Below are 19,799 nucleotides of genomic sequence, written 5' to 3'. Positions count from 1 at the left end.
GGCACCCACCGCCACACTCGGCTAATTTTTGTATGTTTAGTAGAGCCGGGGTTTCACCATGTTGGCCAGGCTGGTGTTGAACTCCTGACCTCAGGTGATCTGCCTGCCTTGGCCTCCCAAAGTGTTGGGATTTCAGGCATGAGTCACCACACCAGGCCACAGCTTCATGACTTTATCATGCAGTTGAAGATTCATAACACAAGAAGCATTCCCCAGGGCCTCCTGGGAAGCAACACCTATTTCTTGACACAAGGCAGTTTAAACACTTACTTGCAACGATATGCAATAAAATAAGGATACAAGCCACCCCCACACCACCAAGTTTGTCTTTTATAGGACTTGAACACTAGGCTTTTGCACATATTATCTCTAATAGGTCAAAGAAGAACTCTTTTTTTTTTTTTTTTGAGATTGAGTCTTGCTGTGTTGCCCAGGCTGGAGTGCAGTAGCGTGATCTCAGCTCACTGCAACCTCCGCTTCCCACGTTCAAGCGATTCTCCTGCCTCAACCTCCTGAGTAGCTGGGATTACAGGTACACACCACCATGCCTGACTAATTTTTGTATTTTTAGTAGAGACGCGGTTTCTCCATGTTGATCAGGCTGGTCTTGAACTCCTGACCTCATGATCCACCCGCCTCGGCCTCCCAGAGTGCTGGGATTACAGGCGTGAGCCACCACACCCGACCTAAGAACTCTTAAACCTCCAGAAAACATGCTTCATTTTCTGCAGCAAATGAGCTGCAGATCATGGCCTGGAAACTAACACCCTGTGACTATTTAAGATATTTCTGCAGAGCCTCTTTTTGTTCCACCACCAACCTCTTCCTATTTAACCTTCTTATAAATTGACAATTCCTGAGCATATATCTCCTTTTTGCTTTAAAATAAGAATGTTTTATTCCTTTTCTTCTCACAAAAGCAATACATGGTCACTGTAAGAAAATCAGAAAACACGAGTGAGCAAAAAAAGAGAGAAATAAGAAACATCTGGAAAATACCGTTCCTAGGCTCTCCCAGTGCCACAATGCCAGCCAAAAACCTGACCTGTGAGGGGAGAATGGTGTTCTTTCCCTACCAAGTTCGCTGCCTCTGGAATTCACAGCATGCTTTTAATTTAATTTCATAGTAACTTAACATTCTCAGAAGAGTCCAGCCACATGTCTCCTCTCTTAGGGGACCCAGCTCCTGTGCAGGAAGCAGTTCACATGGCAGGGCAGGATCGGGGAGTTTTTCTAGCTGGCAGTCTCTCCGTGGTGCTAAAAAAGCCAGATTCCCCAACCAACATGAAAAGAATTGTTCTAGTGCTGGGATGATCTCTTATGATGGAAGGAGAGAAATATAGATTGGACCAAACCTGAGATGACCTTCAGGCACACCATGGCTAAGGGGGTTTCGGTAGATGGCGACAGTGCCTCTCATTCAGGTCCCCTTCACTGGGCTGTGCACCACCCCAGCTGCTGTGGGCATTGGCTGCTAACTGTGGTCTTCTGCCCGTGTCTCTGAAGAATGACCCTCAGGAGCTATGGAAACCTGGCTGAAATAAGAATACATAAAACCAGTGCTCCTGCCCCCAAGCGGGACAACTGCGTGGTGGCGTTGATGCTCCAAAGCCAGCATGGCCTGTGACCCCCAGGCACACCCCAGTGTCCAGGGCTTCTAGGAAAATGTGTGATTCTTAACACAAGTTTGTGTGTTTGTCCCTACTCCCACCTGTCTTTTGGCTTTCCAAGGTGCATGGAATATGTCTTTCAGTTTCCCTCCATCTCTCCCTTGCACCCGCTATCATGAATGCACACCACTCACTCTCAAATAAGACCTTTAGCCTGGACAATCAGTGGCCTGTGTTCTAGTTTCCCCTTCTCGGCCTCGCTGTCATTTTCCCTCCCTTGGTCTTAGTCACTAAGGCCTTCCCCATGAGCGTGGGGCTCCCGGGAGAAACAGATATGACAGCTGCCATGGAAGATTCACACAGACAGGAACACACCAGCCCTTGCTGTTCTGCCAGTGAGGCTCCTTCTTGGGACTCAAATTCCAGGCTCCTCTGACATGCCCTTAATATCAAAGTGGTCCCCAGCCTAGAACTATCTTTACAGTAATTTCTTAAGGGCTTTTTAAAGAAAGAAAAAGAAGTGAGAGTGACTGAGCCCACAGATGGAATGAAGCCCATATTCTGTAAACCAACGATGACATGAATATAGTCAATAGGCCTCAGACACTGTGCAGAGGGATGTGGTAATCAGTTTCCAATTGCTCTTCTCTAGAGACAGATAACACCTGTTTTAGGTTGGGTTGCCTGGAAGCAGAGCCTGAGATTGGGTTTGAGTACATGTGGTTTATTGAGGGAGGGCTTTTCAGGGAGAACTGTAAGAGAGTGAGGGATTTGGGAGGGGCAGAAGTAGCCAAGAAAGGATGTGGAACCAGGTATATGCACATGGCCTGATCCATGGGGGGCTTTGGAGCACCAACGCCACCACACAGTTGTCCCGCTTGGGGGCAGGAGCACTGGTTTTATGTATTCTTATTTCAGCCAGGTTTCCATAGCTCCTGAGGGTGATTCTTCAGAGACCCAGGCAGAAGACCACAGTTAGCAGCCAATGCCCACAGCAGCTGGGGTGGTGCACAGCCCAGGGGAGGGGATCTGAACAAGCACTATCACCATCTACCAAAACACCCTTAGCTATGGTGTGCCTGAAGGTCATCTCAGGTTTAGTCTAATCCATATTTCTCTCCTTCCATCATAAGAGGTCATCCCAGCACTAGAACAACTCTTTTCACGTAGTGAAGGACCTTATAGTTAATTCACAGAAACTTTGTGTATGGTGGGCTGTGGTCTTATTTCTAGCAAAAGTGGCTGTTTCACCTCTGATTCTTAGCCAATTGAAGAAATATTTTCAGTTTTCCACAAGGGAAGCAACGCCATTTTTCTGCCAGAGTTTCTACAAATTGACTTGTAAAGGGTCTATCACTATGACTCCAGTCCACGAGGGTCCTGGGTGCAAATTGGGACAGAAAACAAATTTTCTTAGAATTCAGCTGGTGTTCTGAATTCTTAAGATAATAGTGACTACTGCACTTGACAAACGATAAGTGATGTTTTATAATATCTATAATGATTGCCACTCAGTTACAGTCTTTGGTTGTTGGCTTGTGAATTTCCTTCTTGAAACTTTTCAAGAAGCGCTAGACTACAGGGTAGAAAAGAGAGCTCAAATTCAACACAGAACTCAGAGCCAGGGTCTCTCTTCCTGTTATCATTCTCTGCTTCCTGCAACTGTGCTTTTCAAAGATTCCCAAAGCCCCTCTGGCTCAACTCTAGAAGGAAAGCCCGATTCTGGGCCTGACTGCTTGTCTGCATAGAAACCCTGTAATAGAATGTGTCATTTCCCTCATACCTTGAGGTTCTGGATGAATATTTCAGAGACCTCCAGAGAGATGGCCAGAAAACCTGCAAAACAAAGCTGCAGTTTCCCCAACTGCTTTTCCTAGAGCCTGTGAGCCAGGAAAAAAAACTGAATGCCCTTGAACCAGAAGGCCAAGAGACTCTCTGCCTGTTGTTGTTGTTCTTCTTATCAGATTCAAATTCAACATACATAAACAATTTAGACCCGCACTGTCCAGTACAGAAGCAACCAGCCACACGTGGTTATATAATAACATATTAGATTAACTAAAATTGAATAAAATAAATTGAACATTCATTTCTGCACTCACATGATCTATGTTTCAATTGCTCACTAGCCACATGTAGCCAGTGGCTACCATACTAGAGATTATATATATAGAATATTTCCATCATCGTAGAGTGTCCATTGGCCAGTGGTGGTCTAGACATTTGTAAATATACTATGTATATGAGTATACATGTATATACACATATAGACACATTATATATATGTACGTATATAATGTATATGTAGGATAATTTATCTTGCCAGCAACTGTTCAGGGCAGGAATTAATAGCTCAGATAGTGCAAATACTTGCCCACAACTGGACTTGTACTCTGAGACTCTTTGTGCTACCCTACACAGCTGTCCACTGCTGGGCTAGAGCCCAATCTTTAGTTATTTATCACCTTACCTGTTGTGTTTCTGATCTTGTTCTGAATAAATAGCACCTTCTTTGAGAAATCCAGGTTATGGCCCTCATTACCCCGGCCTCCAAAGTTGGCTTAGTGCCTGCTTTCCACCAAATGGATGGTTTCCCCAGATCCTGGGAACAGAAAGACCACCCCCACCGTCACTGGATCCCCATAGCTGATGGACACTCCATACATAATTCAGCATCAGTATCCGGGGGTGGGAGAGGGGAACACAGCAGTACTCCATGAAAACATTTAAGTCTATATTTGTGAAGTTCCTCCAGAGAGTATTAATGAACTGCACTGTATGTTTCAGCAAGCCCTCCCAGGTTCATGGCCTTGGTTCCTAGGGCAATGCAGAACCAAGGCTTGACTCCAATTGGGCGTGCGACCACTGTCTTTTTATAAATGTGCTTTACAAGATGTGTGTTTAAAAATATTTTATTTATACTCCCAAATAAAAGCCATGTTGAGGGAGGATTTTTTTTTAATTTTATTATTATTATACTTTAAGTTTTAGGGTACATGTGCACAATGTGCAGGTTTGTTACATATGTATCCATGTGCCATGTTGGTGTGCTGCACCCATTAACTCATGATTTAGCATAAGGTATATCTCCTAATGCTATCCCTCCCCCTCCCCCCACCCCACAACAGTCCCCCGTGTGTGATGTTCCCCTTCCTGTGTCCATGTGTTCTCATTGTTCAATTCCCACCTATGAGTGAGAACATGTGGTGTTTGGTTTTTTGTCCTTGCGATAGTTTGCTGAGAATGATGGTTTCCAGTTTCATCCATGTCTCTACAAAGGACATGAACTCATCATTTTTTATGGCTGCATAGTATTCCATGGTGTGTATGTGCCACATTTTCTTAATCCAGTCTATCGTTGTTGGACATTTAGGTTGGTTCCAAGTCTTTGCGATTGTGAATAGTGCCGCAATAAACATACGTGTGCATGTGTCTTTATAGCAGCATGATTTATAATCTTTTGGGTATATACCTAGTAATGGGATGGCTGGATCAAATGGTATTTCTAGTTCTAGATCCCTGAGGAATTGCCACACTGTCTTCCACAATGGTTGAACTAGTTTACAGTCCCACCAACAGGGTAAAAGTGTTCCTATTTCTCCACATCCTCTCCAGCACCTGTTGTTTCCTGACTTTTTAATGATGGCCATTCTAACTGGTGTGAGATGGTATCTCATTGTGGTGGTTTTGATTTGCATTTCTCTGATGGTCAGTGATGATGAGCATTTTTTCATGTGTTTTTTGGCTGCATAAACGTCTTCTTTTGAGAAGTGTCTGTTCATATCCTTTGCCCTCTTTTTGATGGGGTTGTTTGTTTTTTTCTTGTAAATTTGTTTGTGTTCATTGTAGATTCTGGATATTAGCCCTTTGTCAGATGAGTATGTTGCAAAAATTTTCTCCCATTCTGTAGGTTGCCTGTTCACTCTGATGGTAGTTTCTTTTGCTGTGCAGAAGCTCTTTAGTTTAATTAGATCCCATTTGTCAATTTTGGCTTTTGTTGCCATTGCTTTTGGTGTTTTAGACATGAAGTCCTTGCCCATGCCTATGTCCTGAATGGTATTGCCTAGGTTTTCTTCTAGGGTTTTTATGGTTTTAGGTCTAACATTTAAGTCTTTAATCATCTTGAATTAATTTTTGTATAAGGTGTAAGGAAGGGATCCACTTTCAGCTTTCTACATATGGCTAGCCAGTTTTCCCAGCACCATTTATTAAATAGGGAATCCTTTCCCCATTGCTTGTTTTTGTCAGGTTTGTCAAAGATCAGATGGTTGTAGATTTGTGGTATTATTTCTGAGGGCTCTGTTCTGTTCCATTGGTCTATATCTCTGTTTTGGTACCAGTACCACACTGTTTTGGTTACTGTAGCCTTGTAGTATAGTTTGAAGTCAGGTAGCGTGATGCCTCCAGCTTTGTTCTTTTGGCTTAGGATTGACTTGGCGATGCAGGCTCTTTTTTGGTTCCATATGAACTTTAAAGGAGTTTTTTTCCAATTCTGTGAAGAAAGTCATTGGTAGCTTGATGGGGATGGCATTGAATCTATAAATTACCTTGGGCAGTATGGCCATTTTCACGATATTGATTCTTCCAACCCATGAGCATGGAATGTTCTTCCATTTGTTTGTATCCTCTTTTATTTCATTGAGCAGTGGTTTGTAGTTCTCCTTGAAGAGGTCCTTCACATCCCTTGTAAGTTGGATTCCTAGGTATTTTATTCTCTTTGAAGCAATTGTGAATGGGAGTTCACTCATGATTTGGCTCTCTGTTTGTCTGTTATTGGTGTATAAGAATGCTTGTGATTTTTGTATATTGATTTTGTATCCTGAGATTTTGCTGAAGTTGCTTATCAGCTTGAGGAGATTTTGGGCTGAGATGATGGGGTTTTCTAGATATACAATCATGTCATCTGCAAACAGGGACAATTTGACTTCTTCTTTTCCTAATTGAATACCCTTTATTTCTTTCTCCTGCCTGATTGCCCTGGCCAGCACTTCCAACACTATGTTGAATAGGAGTGGTGAGAGAGGGCATCCCTGTCTTGTGCCCGTTTTCAAAGGGAATGCTTCCAGTTTTTGCCCATTCAGTATGATATTGGCTGTGGGTTTGTTATAGATAGCGCTTATTATTTTGAGATACATCCCATCAATACCTAATCTATTGAGAGTTTTTAGCATGAAGGGTTGTTGAATTTTGTCAAAGGCCTTTTCCGCATCTATTGAGAAATCATGTGGTTTTTGTCTTTGGTTCTGTTTATGTGTTGGATTACATTTATTGATTTGAGTATGTTGAACCAGCCTTGCATCCCAGGGATGAAGCCCACTTGATCATGGTGGATAAGCTTTTTGATGTGCTGCTGGATTCAGTTTGCCAGTATTTTACTGAGGATTTTTGCATCGATGTTCATCAAGGATATTGGTCTAAAATTCTCTTTTTTGATTGTGTCTCTGCCAGACTTTGGTATCAGGATGATGCTGGCCTCATAAAATGAGTTAGGGAGGGTTCCCTCTTTTTCTATTGATTGGAATAATTTCAGAAGGAATGGTACCAGCTCCTCTTTGTACCTCTGATAGAATTCGGCTGTGAATCCATCTGGTCCTGGATTTTTTTTGGTTGGTAAGCTATTGATTATTGCCTCAATTTCAGAGCCTGTTATTGGTCTATTCAGAGATTCAACTTCTTCCTGGTTTAGTCTTGGAAGGATGTACGTGTTGAGGAATTTATCCATTTCTTCTAGATTTTCTAGTTTATTTGTGTAGAGGTGTTTATAGTATTCTCTGACGGTAGTTTGTATTTCTGTGGGATCAGTGGTGATATCCCCTTTATCATTTTTTATTGCATCTATTTGATTCTTCTCTCTTTTCTTCTTTATTAGTCTTGCTAGCAGTCTATCAATTTTGTTGATCTTTTCAAAAAACCAGCTCCTGGATTCATTAATTTTTTGAAGGGTTTTTTGTGTCTCTGTTTCCTTCAGTTCTGCTCTGATCTTGGCTATTTCTTGTCTTCTGCTAGCTTTTGAATGTGTTTGCTCTTGCTTTTCTTGTTCTTTTAATTGTGATGTTAGGGTGTCAATTTTGGATCTTTCCTGCTTTCTCTTGTGGGCATTTCCCTCTATATAAATTTCCCTCTCCACACTGCTTTGAATGTGTCCCAGAGATTCTGGTATGCTGTGTCTTTGTTCTCGTTGGCTTCAAAGAACATCTTTATTTTCGCCTTCATTTCATTATGTACCCAGTAGTCATTCAGGAGCAGGTTGTTCAGTTTCCATGTAGTTGAGTGGTTTTGAGTGAGTTTCTGAATCCTGAGTTCTAGTTTGATTGCACTGTGGTCTGAGAGACAGTTTATTATAATTTCTGTTCTTTTACATTTGCTGAGGAGAGCTTTACTTCCAACTATGTGGTCAGTTTTGGAGTAGGTGTGGTGTGGTGCTGAAAAGAATGTATATTCTGTTGATTTGGGGTGAAGAGTTCTACAGATGTCTATTAGGTCCGCTTGGTGCAGAGCTGAGTTCAATTCCTGGGTATCCCTGTTAACTTTCTGTCTCGTTCATCTGTCCAATGTTGACAGTGGGGTGTTAAAGTCTCCCATTATTATTGTGGGGGAGTCTAAGTCTCTTTGTAGGTCACTAAGGACTTGCTTTATGAATCTGGGTGCTCCTGTATTGGGTGCATATATATTTAGGATAGTTAGGTCTTCTTGTTGAATTGATACCTTTACCATTATGTAATGGCCTTCTTTGTCTCTTTTGATCTTTGTTGGTTTAAAGTCTGTTTTATCAGAGACTAGGATTGCAACCCCTGCCTTTTTTTGTTTTCCATTTGCTTGGTAGATCTTCCTCCATCCCTTTATTTTGAGCCTATGTGTGTCTCTGCACGTGAGATGGGTTTCCTGAATACAGCACACTGATGAGTCTTGACTCTTTATCCAATTTGCCTGTCTGTGTCTTTTAATTGGAGCATTTAGCCCATTTACATTTAAAGTTAATATTGTTATGTGTGAATTTGATCCTGTCATTATGATGTTAGCTGGTTATTTTGCTCATTAGTTGATGCAGTTTCTTCCTAGCCTTGATGGTCTTTACAATTTGGCATGATTTTGCAGTGGCTGGTACCGGTTTTTCCTTTCCATGTTTAGTGCTTCCTTCAGGAGCTCTTTTAGGGCAGGCCTGGTGGTGACAAAATCTCTCAGAATTTGCTTGTCTGTAAAGTATTTTATTTCTCCTTCACTCATGAAGCTTAGTTTGGCTAGATATGAGATTCTGGGTTGAAAATTCTTTTCTTTAAGAATGTTGAATATTGGTCCCCACTTTCTTCTGGCTTGTAGAGTTTCTGCTGAGAGATCAGCTGTTAGTCTGATGGGCTTCCCTTTGTGGGTAACCCAACCTTTCTCTCTGGCTGCCCTTAACATTTTTTCCTTCATTTCAGCTTTGGTGAATCTGACAATTATGTGTCTTGGAGTTGCTTCTCTTGAGGAGTATCTTTGTGGTGTTCTCTGTATTTCCTGAATTTGAATGTTGGCCTGCCTTGCTAGATTGGGGAAGTTCTCCTGGATAATAACCTGCAGAGTGGTTTCCAACTTGGTTCCATTCTCCCCGTCACTTTCACGTACATCAATCAGATGTAGATTTGGTCTTTTTACATAGTCCCATATTTCTTGGAGGCTTTGTTCGTTTCTTTTTATTCTTTTTTCTCTAAACTTCTCTTCTCGCTTCATTTCATCTTCCATCACTAATACCCTTTCTTCCAGTTGATTGCATTGGCTACTGAGGCTTCTGCATTCGTCACGTAGCTCTTGTGCCTTGGTGTTCAGCTCCATCAGGTCTTTTAAGGACTTCTCTGCATTGGTTATTGTAGTTATCCATTCGTCTAATTATTTTTCAAAGCTTTTAACTTCTTTGCCATTGGTTCGAATTTCCGCCTGTAGCTCAGAGTAGTTTGATCGTCTGAAGCCTTCTTCTCTCAACTCGTCAAAGTCATTCTCCATCCAGCTGTGTTCCATTGCTGGTGAGGAGCTGCGTTCCTTTGGAGGAGGAGAGGCACTCTGATTTTTAGAGTTTCCAGTTTTTCTGCTCTGTTTTTTTCCCATCTTTGTGGTTTTATCTACCTTTGGTCTTTGATGATGGTGACGTACAGATGGGTTTTTGGTATGGATATCCTTTCTGTTTGTTAGTTTTCCTTCTAACAGATAGGACCCTCAGCTGCAGGTCTGTTGGAGATTGCTAGAGGTCCACTCCAGACCCTGTTTGCCTGGGTATCAGCAGTGGTGGCTGCAGAACAACGGATATTGGTGAACCGCAGATGCTGCTGCCTGATCATTCCTCTGAAAGTTTTGTCTCAGATGAGTACCCAGCCGTGTGAGGTGTCAGTGCCCCCCTACTCAGGGGTGCCTCCCAGTTCAGCTACTCGGGGGTCAGGGACCCACTTGAGGAGGCAGTCTGCTGGATCTCAGATCTCAAGCTGCATGCTGGGAGGACCACTACTCTCTTCAAAGCTGTCAGAGAGGGACATTTAAGTCTGCAGAGGTTACTGCTGTCTTTTTGTTTGACTGTGCCCTGCCCCCAGAGGTGGAGCCTACAGAGGCAGGCAGGCCTCCTTGAGCTGTGATGGGCTCCACCTAGTTCGAGCTTCCCGGCTGCTTTGTTTACCTAATCAAACAACTAACTCGGCAATGGTGGGCACCCCTCCCCCAGCCTCACTGCCACCTTGCAGTTTGATCTTGGACTACTGTGCTAGCAATGAGCAAGACTCCGTGGGCGTAGGACCCTCTGAGCCAGGGGCAGGATATAATCTCCTGGTGTGCTGTGTTTTAAGCCCATTGGAAAAGCACAGTATTAGGATAGGAGTGACCCAATTTTCCAGGTGCCATCTGTCACCACTGTCTTTGACCAGGAAAGGGAATTCTGTGACCCCTTGCGCTTCCCAGGTGAGGCGATGCCTCGCCCTGCTTCGGCTCACGCACGGTGCACTGCACCCACTGTCTTGCACCTACTGACTGGCACTCCCCAGCGAGATGAACCCGGTACCTCAGTTGGAAATGCAGAAATCACTTGTCTTCTGCGTCGCTCACGCTGGGAGCTGTAGACCAGAGCTGCTCCTATTCGGCCATCTTGGCTCCTCCCAGAAGGATATTTGCATAGGCAATGGGCCAGTACATGTGCCAAGCATTGTGCCTGGCATTTTGTTTTATTTATTTATTTATTTATTTTTCAGCATAGGAAGATAATATTTATTATATTTTAACTAGAAACAGAGCAGATAGCAAGTTCATGAGGTATGAATTTTTTTTTCTTAAATCAGGCTTAAACAACATTAATAAAAAACAAGTCTGTATATATATGTTGGTCACTATTATAATCTTCAAGGGCACAAAAGCCAGCAGCATAAAGAAACATGAATAATGACTGAGAAGTTTTGATGTGCTAAAAACAAAGATCACTGCATTAAACTCCTTTATTTTGTTAATATTATTATTAAACATTTAACAGGTATTAATTATTGTTATTTGGCAAAATATCAAACATGTACATGGTATTCCTACAAGAATATTGCCTTAATATCGTCAATATTAACACTAAATTTATTCCTCTCCAAAATTCAATGAGTTATGGTTCCACGCTCTGTACATATTAGTGTTAGTGGTAATATGCAAAACTGATTTTGTTTGCAGGGTTAAGTAGCAGATTGACTTCGCATTTGGTGGCCAGCTGTGTACCCTAATTTTTATCTATTTTCTTAATAAATTTAGTTACATTTCATAAGCCCTGAGATAACCTGCTAATGATTGTATACTTTTAATCTATACTTTATTCCACTCAATTTGAACCCCACATAATAAGTTTTCAAAATTATTTACAGATGGTTGTAATTAAAGCAATGACAAAATTTACTACTTGTATAGATAAGACTGATAATAAGGCCTTTAACTAACAGTTGCATATTTTATATGTACTTTTAACTTGCTAGGAGCAACTCTTAAAATTACATCTATCATTCTGTCAGAAAGCAATAAGTGCTTTTCATTTTGCTTACTTCTATATGTGTAACCAGACTCACTTTTTTCCTCCCTTGTAAAACAACTGTTTTTTTTTCCTTCCCCAAATATTAATGCTTGTCTTCCAACTGAACAATTGCTAAAAGGAACTTAGCATTTGCACAGCACATTGATAACTATAATGCTTAGCAGAGACATATGCCTATAATAGGCACCTGATAAATGTTTAATGGCTTTAACCCAACATTTTTAGTCAGTTAAAGAACAACAGCAATGGCAAAAACATTGACAATACAGTTCATGGTCCAGTTCTCCCATCTTACGGTACAGGTTCCATCAGATGTGGTATCCCAAAAACAGGAGCTGCTGTGCAAAAGCCATATGCGCTCTTCTGGACCACTGCACAGTTCGCAATACATTTATAAGCTTTTCCCAACTTAACCAGATGTGTTAACGATTATTCCACTATGCTTGCGGTCCACTGGTTGATGTTGTTGTAATTATAATCTTCACCACCTAAAACCCCATCTGCACACTCTTTGACAATATTGTGGGCTTCCTCAGCATTGACGCCAACCTCGTCGCAGTGGCGATGGTACTCCTCCATGGTAGCGCCTGCTCTCCCTGGGGGCGGAGTGACCCCTGTGCCTGGTATTTTATACATGGTCTTATTTAACCACACAAGAACCATCCGGCCATGCGCCGTGGCTCACGCTTGTAATCCCAGCACTTTGGGAGGCCGAGGCGGGTGGATCACAAGGTCAGGAGATTGAGACCATCATGGCTAACACAGTGAAACCCCGTGTCTACTAAAAACATAAAAAATTAGCCAGGCACGGTGGAGGGCGCCTGTAGTCCCAGCTACTCGGGAGGCTGAGGCAGGAGAATGGCGTGAACCCGGGAGGCGGAGCTTGCAGTGAGCCGAGATGGCGCCACTGCAGTCCGGCCTGGGCGACAGAGCAAGACTCCGTCTCAAAAAAAAAAAAGAAACATCCACAATGACAGTGAAACTTCGAATAATTAAATAACCTGCCCAAGCTCTCAGGAGCAGTAAACATAGAAGCAGACTTCTAATCTAAATGGGTTTATTCTCAAAGTCTGAAGTCTTTCTGTTACACCATGCAATCCTCAAATGCGGTTTCGTTTTTTCCTTCCTTCTAGTGCAAGAACCTTTGAGCTTCTCCCACTCCAAGAAGGCCATCTCCAGAAAGGAGATTGCCTGTAAGGACAGCCTAGAGAGTACTTAGGCTTAACCTCGCTCCAACTCTCGCCAGAGTGCCCCAAAGTCTCCTGATCGTTCATTGGACTGGCTTTCGCTGGAATTAATTTACCCATTTTCAGCTTTTCTTTTCTTTTTTTTTTTTGAGGCGGAGTCTCGCTCTGTCACCCAGGCTGGAGTGTAGTGGCGCGATCTCGGCTCACTGCAAGCTCCGCCTGCCAGGTTCACGCCATTCTCCTGCCTCAGCCTCCCGAGTAGCTGGGACTACAGGCGCCCACCACCAAGCCTGGCTAATTTTTCGTATTTTTAGTAGAGACGGGGTTTCACCATGTTAGCCATGATGGTCTCGATTTCCTGACCTCGTGATCCACCCGCCTCAGCCTCCCAAAGTGCTGGGATTACAGGCGTGAGCCACCGCGCCCGGCCCAGCTTTTCTTAATGGTAGTAATGGCAGTCATATTAGCAACAGCTTCTATTTATCAAAGTACTTTGAAAGAAAGGCATTATGAGTTCCTGCCTCAGTCTGGGTTGTCCCAAAAGTCCAACCTGAGACAAGACTTGGGTGCTGACAGTTTTTTGAGAAATGATCCCAGGTAACACAAGTGAGGAAGTGGGGATGTAAAATAAGGAAGGGGAGAAAAGCCAATGAAGAGTGCATTAATGAGCGAGTTGCCACTGTGGGCAGCTGAGCTCAGTCCCACTAGGGACACTGAGTTGTCACGCTGAGGAATAGAGAAGGCGAGGTAAAAACCTGTCAGTCATTGGGAGAGCGTTACCCCTCAAAGGTTAAAACCCTGCCACCTTTGGGCCACCCTGCACACAGGCTGTGCAGGCTTCCGTGGAGGTGGGAGGAAGCCCAGGGGAACGCGGGGAGATTCTCGTGTCTGGGGTGGGAAGCAGTGGAGGTGCAAGGGAGCGTCAGCTGCAGGTGAACTCAGAAGGGACTTAGGAGACTCAGGAGGGACGTCACAGCATCTGCTACTTTCTCCTTCCACACGGAAGGTTCTAAGCATAAGTAACTTGCTCACAGCCAGGCATGGTGGCTCACACCTGTAATCCCAGCATTTTGGGAGGCCAAGGCAGCTGGATCACTTGAGGCCAGGAGTTCAAGACCAGCCTGGCCAACATGGTGAAACTCTGTCTCTACTAAAAATACAAAAAATTAGCCAGGCTTGGTGGCACATGCCTGTAACCCTGGCTACTGGGGAGGCTGAGGCATGAGAATCACTTGAACCCAGGAGCTGGAGGTTGCAGTGAGCTGAGATCACACCACTGCACTCCAGCCTGGGCAACAGAGTGGGACCCTGTCTCAAAAGACAAAAAAAAAGAGATAAGTAACTTACTCAGGCTCCCACAGCCAGTGTGGGACTAAATCCAGGTCTGTCTGATCAACCCCAAAGCGCTTGCCCTTTCTGCTACCTGAAGCTGCCCTCAAAATCCCCTGTAAGGTGCAGCCACCACTGCTTATCCTATCTCCTCTTCACTCTGCCCTCAGGAAAATACCATCCACTGGCAAGTTGGTGCTGACACTCACAACCGACGCCTGTGAGGGGAAGGAAAATTTTGTCCGCTACCTGGAGCATGTCCAGGCTGTCATCACGGTCAACGCAACCAGGAGAGGAGATCTGAACATCAACATGACTTCCCCTATGGGCACCAAGTCCATTTTGCTGAGCCGGCGTCCAAGGGATGACGACTCCAAGGTGGGCTTTGACAAGTGGCCTTTCATGACCACTCACACGTGGGGGGAAGACGCCCGAGGCACCTGGACCCTGGAGCTGGGATTTGTCGGCAGCGCCCAGCAGAAGGGGGTGCTGAAGGAGTGGACCCTGATGCTGCATGGCACTCAGAGCGCCCCGTACATCGACCAAGTGGTGCGGGATTACCAGTCCAAGCTGGCCATGTCCAAGAAAGAGGAGCTGGAGGAAGAGCTGGATGAAGCCGTGGAGAGAAGCCTGAAAAGCATCCTTAACAAGAACTAGCGCTGCACATCCGCCTTCCCCGCCGCCCTCCCTCCCCGGCTCCGCCTCTGTCCTCGCTCCACGTTTCAGGCAGGCACCTAGCAATTCCATCACCTGTACAGGCAATTCCGTCTTCTTAATCTGAAGCTTTGCTCACTGTCAATGATTATTTTCATTACAATGGAAACAACCTTTTTTACTCTATGCCCCAAATATAGCGTTCCCAACAACATCCATGTCCTATGTGTGACTCTAAATTCTTTATTTCTGTCATTCAAATGGGTGATATCCTGCAAAACAAAACAAAACAAAACAAAAAACAAAAAACAAAACTGGGACAGCTTTCGCCTCAGTTGTTTTTTTTTATTTCTGAGAAGAGAAAAGAACGTATTTTAAAAGCCACATAGAGTGACTCCAAGAACAATTGTCCACGGTCTCAAACGAGGGGCTGTTACCTAACAAGAAAATCAAAGCTGAGGACAGGGGGTGAGCACCACATCTCTGAAAGCACAGGAGACACTGTGCTGTAAATCCTTTGGGGAGCAATGTTTTGAATTTAGCAAGATTTGCCAGGGATGTAGATTAAGGTGGTGTGATTCAAAAGATGCCATTCATAGACAGCCCTAGTTACTGCATGGGGAAAGAGATCCAGGAAGCATGAGTGCTGGATATTTTACTACCAATGCCAAGATAATTCACTCTACTCAGCCAGCGTGGCAAATATAAAACTTAGAGCGTGGCTGTGCTCTCACCAGCTGCTGCTCTGAGTTATGTTAAAATCCGCTAGAGCAGCCCAAATTTTTCTCAGTTTGTATAGAGTTCATCCCAGCCCCAATTGTCTAGGGCTCCTCACATAGCTATGCAAAAGAGAAAAAGAATTAAGAGAAGCCTGGCAACACATCTGGTGAGGAGTAGTTTACTAGCTTTTAGAACAAGAATGTCCCTTTTCCTAAGTCACTTTGAGGTTTCTCAATCTGATCTGAGTGAGAGGCGACAGGAGTATTTTTTTTTTTTTTACAGCTTTACACACATAGATGTGGGCTTTGATTTCCAAGTAATATAATGGAAGAGAAATCTCATACTCCCCCACAGTTTGATGTCATTAATGTGTTGGGAAAAAAAAAGATGCGAGCGCTATCTTCACATAGTTCTCCAGTTGTATGGAGCCTCTTCTGCCAAGAGAGGACCAAGCAATTCATCCCAGAGGAACCTGAGGCCGAAGGAGGTGAGAGAAGACCTCTGTTAGGAAAGTACACAGTTACCTTCTCGGCAACTAAGCAGTCCCTGAGACCGTTTAACATGCAACCCAGAGGTTACAGTCAATCCCAAAAGTCACCACTCCATTCCCAACTAGACATTACCAAAGTGACCTACCCAGAATTGGCTTCTCATCCCCAGTCCCAATGCACATCCATTCCCAAGAAATGCTTTGTCTTCAGCCTCTCCAGGCACCATCTCCCTTCCTGTGGGAGCACAGAGCTTAGCCTGGAGCACCTTTCCTTCAAGCCAGCAACACAGAGCACTAGGTTCAAGTCCCTGAAGGTGGCCACTTTAAGAGAGAAATCTGAAAACCCCATTTGCTTTCTTTTCTCCCATATTGGCATGGATTTCTGTCTTCTCTAACACATTGTGACCTTCTCTATATCATGCTTTAAAGTGTAATAATATGATTTTTTAAAAGAAATTTATTACTTGTTGCAAAGGTCTTTTTAAACCAGTTTAGATTTCAAGAAAAAATAAATGGAAATCATTGAAAATTAATTTCACATTAATGGTCTAAAAATAAACCAAAGGACATTATGTGTGCATGTGTGTATAAGTGCACACAGAAATATATATACATATGTAGACTATATACATGTGTGTATATATGTGTATATATACATACACTTGTATAAATGTATATACACATATACCTATAATGTGTGTATGTGTATTTATTGAAGAAACAGATACCATATTCATTTCTAAAAGAATATTCAGAGAATATCAAGATGATTCTGGCTGAAAAAGGCCAGTGGAAATTCAGGTGAAAATGTTCATCAATTCCCATTGCATCACCTCTGTAATTTTTCAGCTCTCTGTATAAACATTAAATGTCTTATATAGCAGCAAAAATATAAAATAGTTGTCCATATTTTCACAGGTGTGGTGTAATTTATAAAATTAGAAAGCAACTTATCAGCTTCTTAAGAGAAATGGCAAGTTTTGATATGAGTATACAATATATAAAAATATATATAGTGCTATATATAAATATTTGGTCTCTTATTTCATTTTTGCATCAGTATTAATACTAAAATATGTCTCACTAGTGATGTTTTTATGATATCCCTGATCCTAACTCAAGAGACAGTTATTTATACTCGTTTATTTTAAAAAATGAAAATAAACGAATAATGATTAGGTTAACATTGTTGCTCCCTGTGACAAAATTTTATAAGTAAATTTCAAAAGACATGTTGTAAATTAGGAGGCTCAACAATAAAACATTACATTCCAGAAATTATGTGAGATGTGCTATATCATACATGAAAATACTTTCATCCATTCTAGGAACAGATAATTTAAAAATTGCCAAAGAACGATCTAAAGAGCCTGCTTTAATAAGAATGCATGAAACACTTATAATTAGCATAGAAATCATACACAAATTATTATCTACAGCAGTATTTTTCAAACTCTAGTTACATCCATTAGTGGGTTGTAAAATCAATTTAGGAAGTCAGTTTTTAATAAAATAGAATAATTTAGAATACAGTAGGAGAGAAGAAAATCATAGGATAGGATAGGATAGGATAGAATAGAATAGAATAGAATAGAATAGAATAGAATAGAATAGAATAGAATAATCATGCATAATAAGGATAAGTATTGTTTCCTGAAATATTTGTTTCAGATGTGTGTGTGCACACGTGTGTGTGTCTGAGTGTGTGTACTGGATCACAGTGGAAAACATATTTTTTGTTGTGAGTGATGGTCAAAAATCTTTTAGAAACACTATTCTAAAATATATTAATCAGGCTAGACTAAGTTATGCTATAGTAAGAGACAATCTCAAAATCTCAGTGGTTTAATACAACAAAGGTTTATTTATCATCCACACAAATTCCAGTGAAGGTTCGGGTGACTCCCCAAGGCCACAGACCTCCATGCAGTGACTCAGGATCCAGGCTGCTTCACCGTATGGTTTGTAATCGTAACACAAGGCTGCTACAATCACCATGCAGAAGAGAACCCAAGGAGGACATTCATCCGCTCTTCTGTGTTTAGCCTGAAGGAGACACATGCATCGCTTCTGCCCATTGCCCACTGGCCAGTATTGGGCAATAGCCCTGGCTAAATGCAAAGCAACTGGGAAATGTGTGACAACTAAGGGAATATTTGGTGAGCATTAGAGTCTCTACCACAGAGAGTGCTTGACATTCCCTTAAAACATGTTCTTAAGAACCGATTTAACATGGCAATCACTCTTCATGGATGGTACCACGAACATTACAAACTGGCTGCATCTTACCCCATAGACCACAGACTATTCTAGAAAAGGATTTTAATAATTATTCATAAAATATTAATATACTATATTTACCAAAGTTAATTATAAAAACAATTTATAATTCTGTCCTCTGATATAACACTTAAACTCAATTATTAAAATCTTATTAGCTGGGCATGGTGGCATGTGCCTGTAGTATCAGCTACTCAGGAGGCTGAGGTGGGAGGATAGCTTCAGCTCAGGAGGTGGAAGCTGCAGTGAGCCGTGATCACACCACTGCACTCCAACCTAGGTGAAGAGCAAGACACTGTCCCAAAAATAAATAAATAAATATAAACAGAGTCTGTTACTAAAAATAGATATTGGCGGATATAAGGTCCAAGGTTTGATCTTGTGATCCTGAGACACTCCTTTTCAATACTTAGGTTTAAAGATTGATTTCCAAAAGATTAAGTTTAAAAAATGATTTTTAAAAACTCTGATAGAGTTACTACTCTGTGTCTTCATTCCTATCACTTATAAGTTAATGCACGGCTTTCGTGTGATCAGCGCATTTGCTTGGAGTGATTATATGAAAACCACACAGTGTAAGACCTTCAGGACACGTAAGTATTTTATAGTTACAGAAAGAAGTGCTGAAGTAGGGGAAATGGTGATGTCACAGTTAAAGTGTTTAGATGCAAAGCGTCTAATTTGGTAGAAATTTCTAAAAAGCAAAATGCAAAGATAAAGGACAGCGGTTGTGGAAGAGAGTTAGGGGATCCTTAAAACTCTGGTAGTGTGAAATGCCAGAGACAAAATGTCTCCTAGGCTAACGTAGGTGGTTCAGTTGTGGCCAGCAGGGTGGTTCTTTGTCTCCAAAGAATAAGTCAAGAGAAAGGGTAGGAGGATGGAGGGCACTCAGCACATGGGAGCTTAGAATAAACGAGAGTCAGGGTGACCAAAGCTGGAAGACAGTGTCTGGCAGCATTCAGGGTAGGGAAACATGAAGCCTGACATAAGGGAGAATTCCGGTCCCTGAAGAGCTGAAGTCTATCGAGGGATACAGGCCAATACGTTGGCAAAGCCACCTCAGAGAGACTGCATTAAAACACCATCACTTGCCAATGGTCCCATTGCATGCTCACCCACAGCCTCCTCATGCCTTATGCAGCTTCCCAAGAATATTAACACCAGCATAAACGATACAAGCAGCTAGATCTATAGAAAACAACACCCTCTCTTTGCATTGTAAACTTATCAGCTAGTACTTGAGTTTTTCCATTAGTCTCTTGTGCATTTAGTTGAACCCTTTCCTTGGCTTCAAAAAACCCTGATCAAATTTGGTTTAAGAAGTATAAGGGGCCGGGCGCGGTGGCTCACGCTTGTAATCCCAGCACTTTGGGAGGCCGAGGTGGGCAGATCACGAGGTCAGGAGATCCAGACCATGGTGAAACCCCGTCTCTACTAAAAATACAAAAAATTAGCCAGGTGTGGTGGCGGGCGCCTGTAGTCCCAGAGTCCCAGCTACTCGGAGAGGCTGAAGCAGG

The 19,799-nt window shown here is 42.6% G+C and overlaps 1 protein-coding gene and 1 pseudogene across 1 annotated transcript in view; one reads left to right on the top strand and one right to left on the bottom strand.

Annotated features, from left to right (window-relative positions):
- PCSK2 (proprotein convertase subtilisin/kexin type 2) overlaps window positions 1-15,010 on the top strand; it is a 259,315-nt gene extending 244,305 nt beyond the window's left edge. Inside the window, exon 12 of the mRNA XM_003268203.4 lies at window positions 14,309-15,010. Coding sequence (XP_003268251.1) covers window positions 14,309-14,795 — 487 coding nt within the window. The 3' untranslated portion in view covers window positions 14,796-15,010. The remainder of the gene's footprint in view (window positions 1-14,308) is intronic.
- On the bottom strand, window positions 11,852-12,213 carry LOC100607022 (annotated as a pseudogene).
- Window positions 15,011-19,799: the final 4,789 nt, after the last annotated feature.

This window comes from Nomascus leucogenys, chromosome 13 (assembly GCF_006542625.1).
Source record: "Nomascus leucogenys isolate Asia chromosome 13, Asia_NLE_v1, whole genome shotgun sequence".
NCBI classification, from domain to species: domain Eukaryota; kingdom Metazoa; phylum Chordata; class Mammalia; order Primates; family Hylobatidae; genus Nomascus; species Nomascus leucogenys.
Note: the sequence above shows the minus strand (reverse complement) of the source record. Positions and strands in the feature narration are given on the sequence as shown.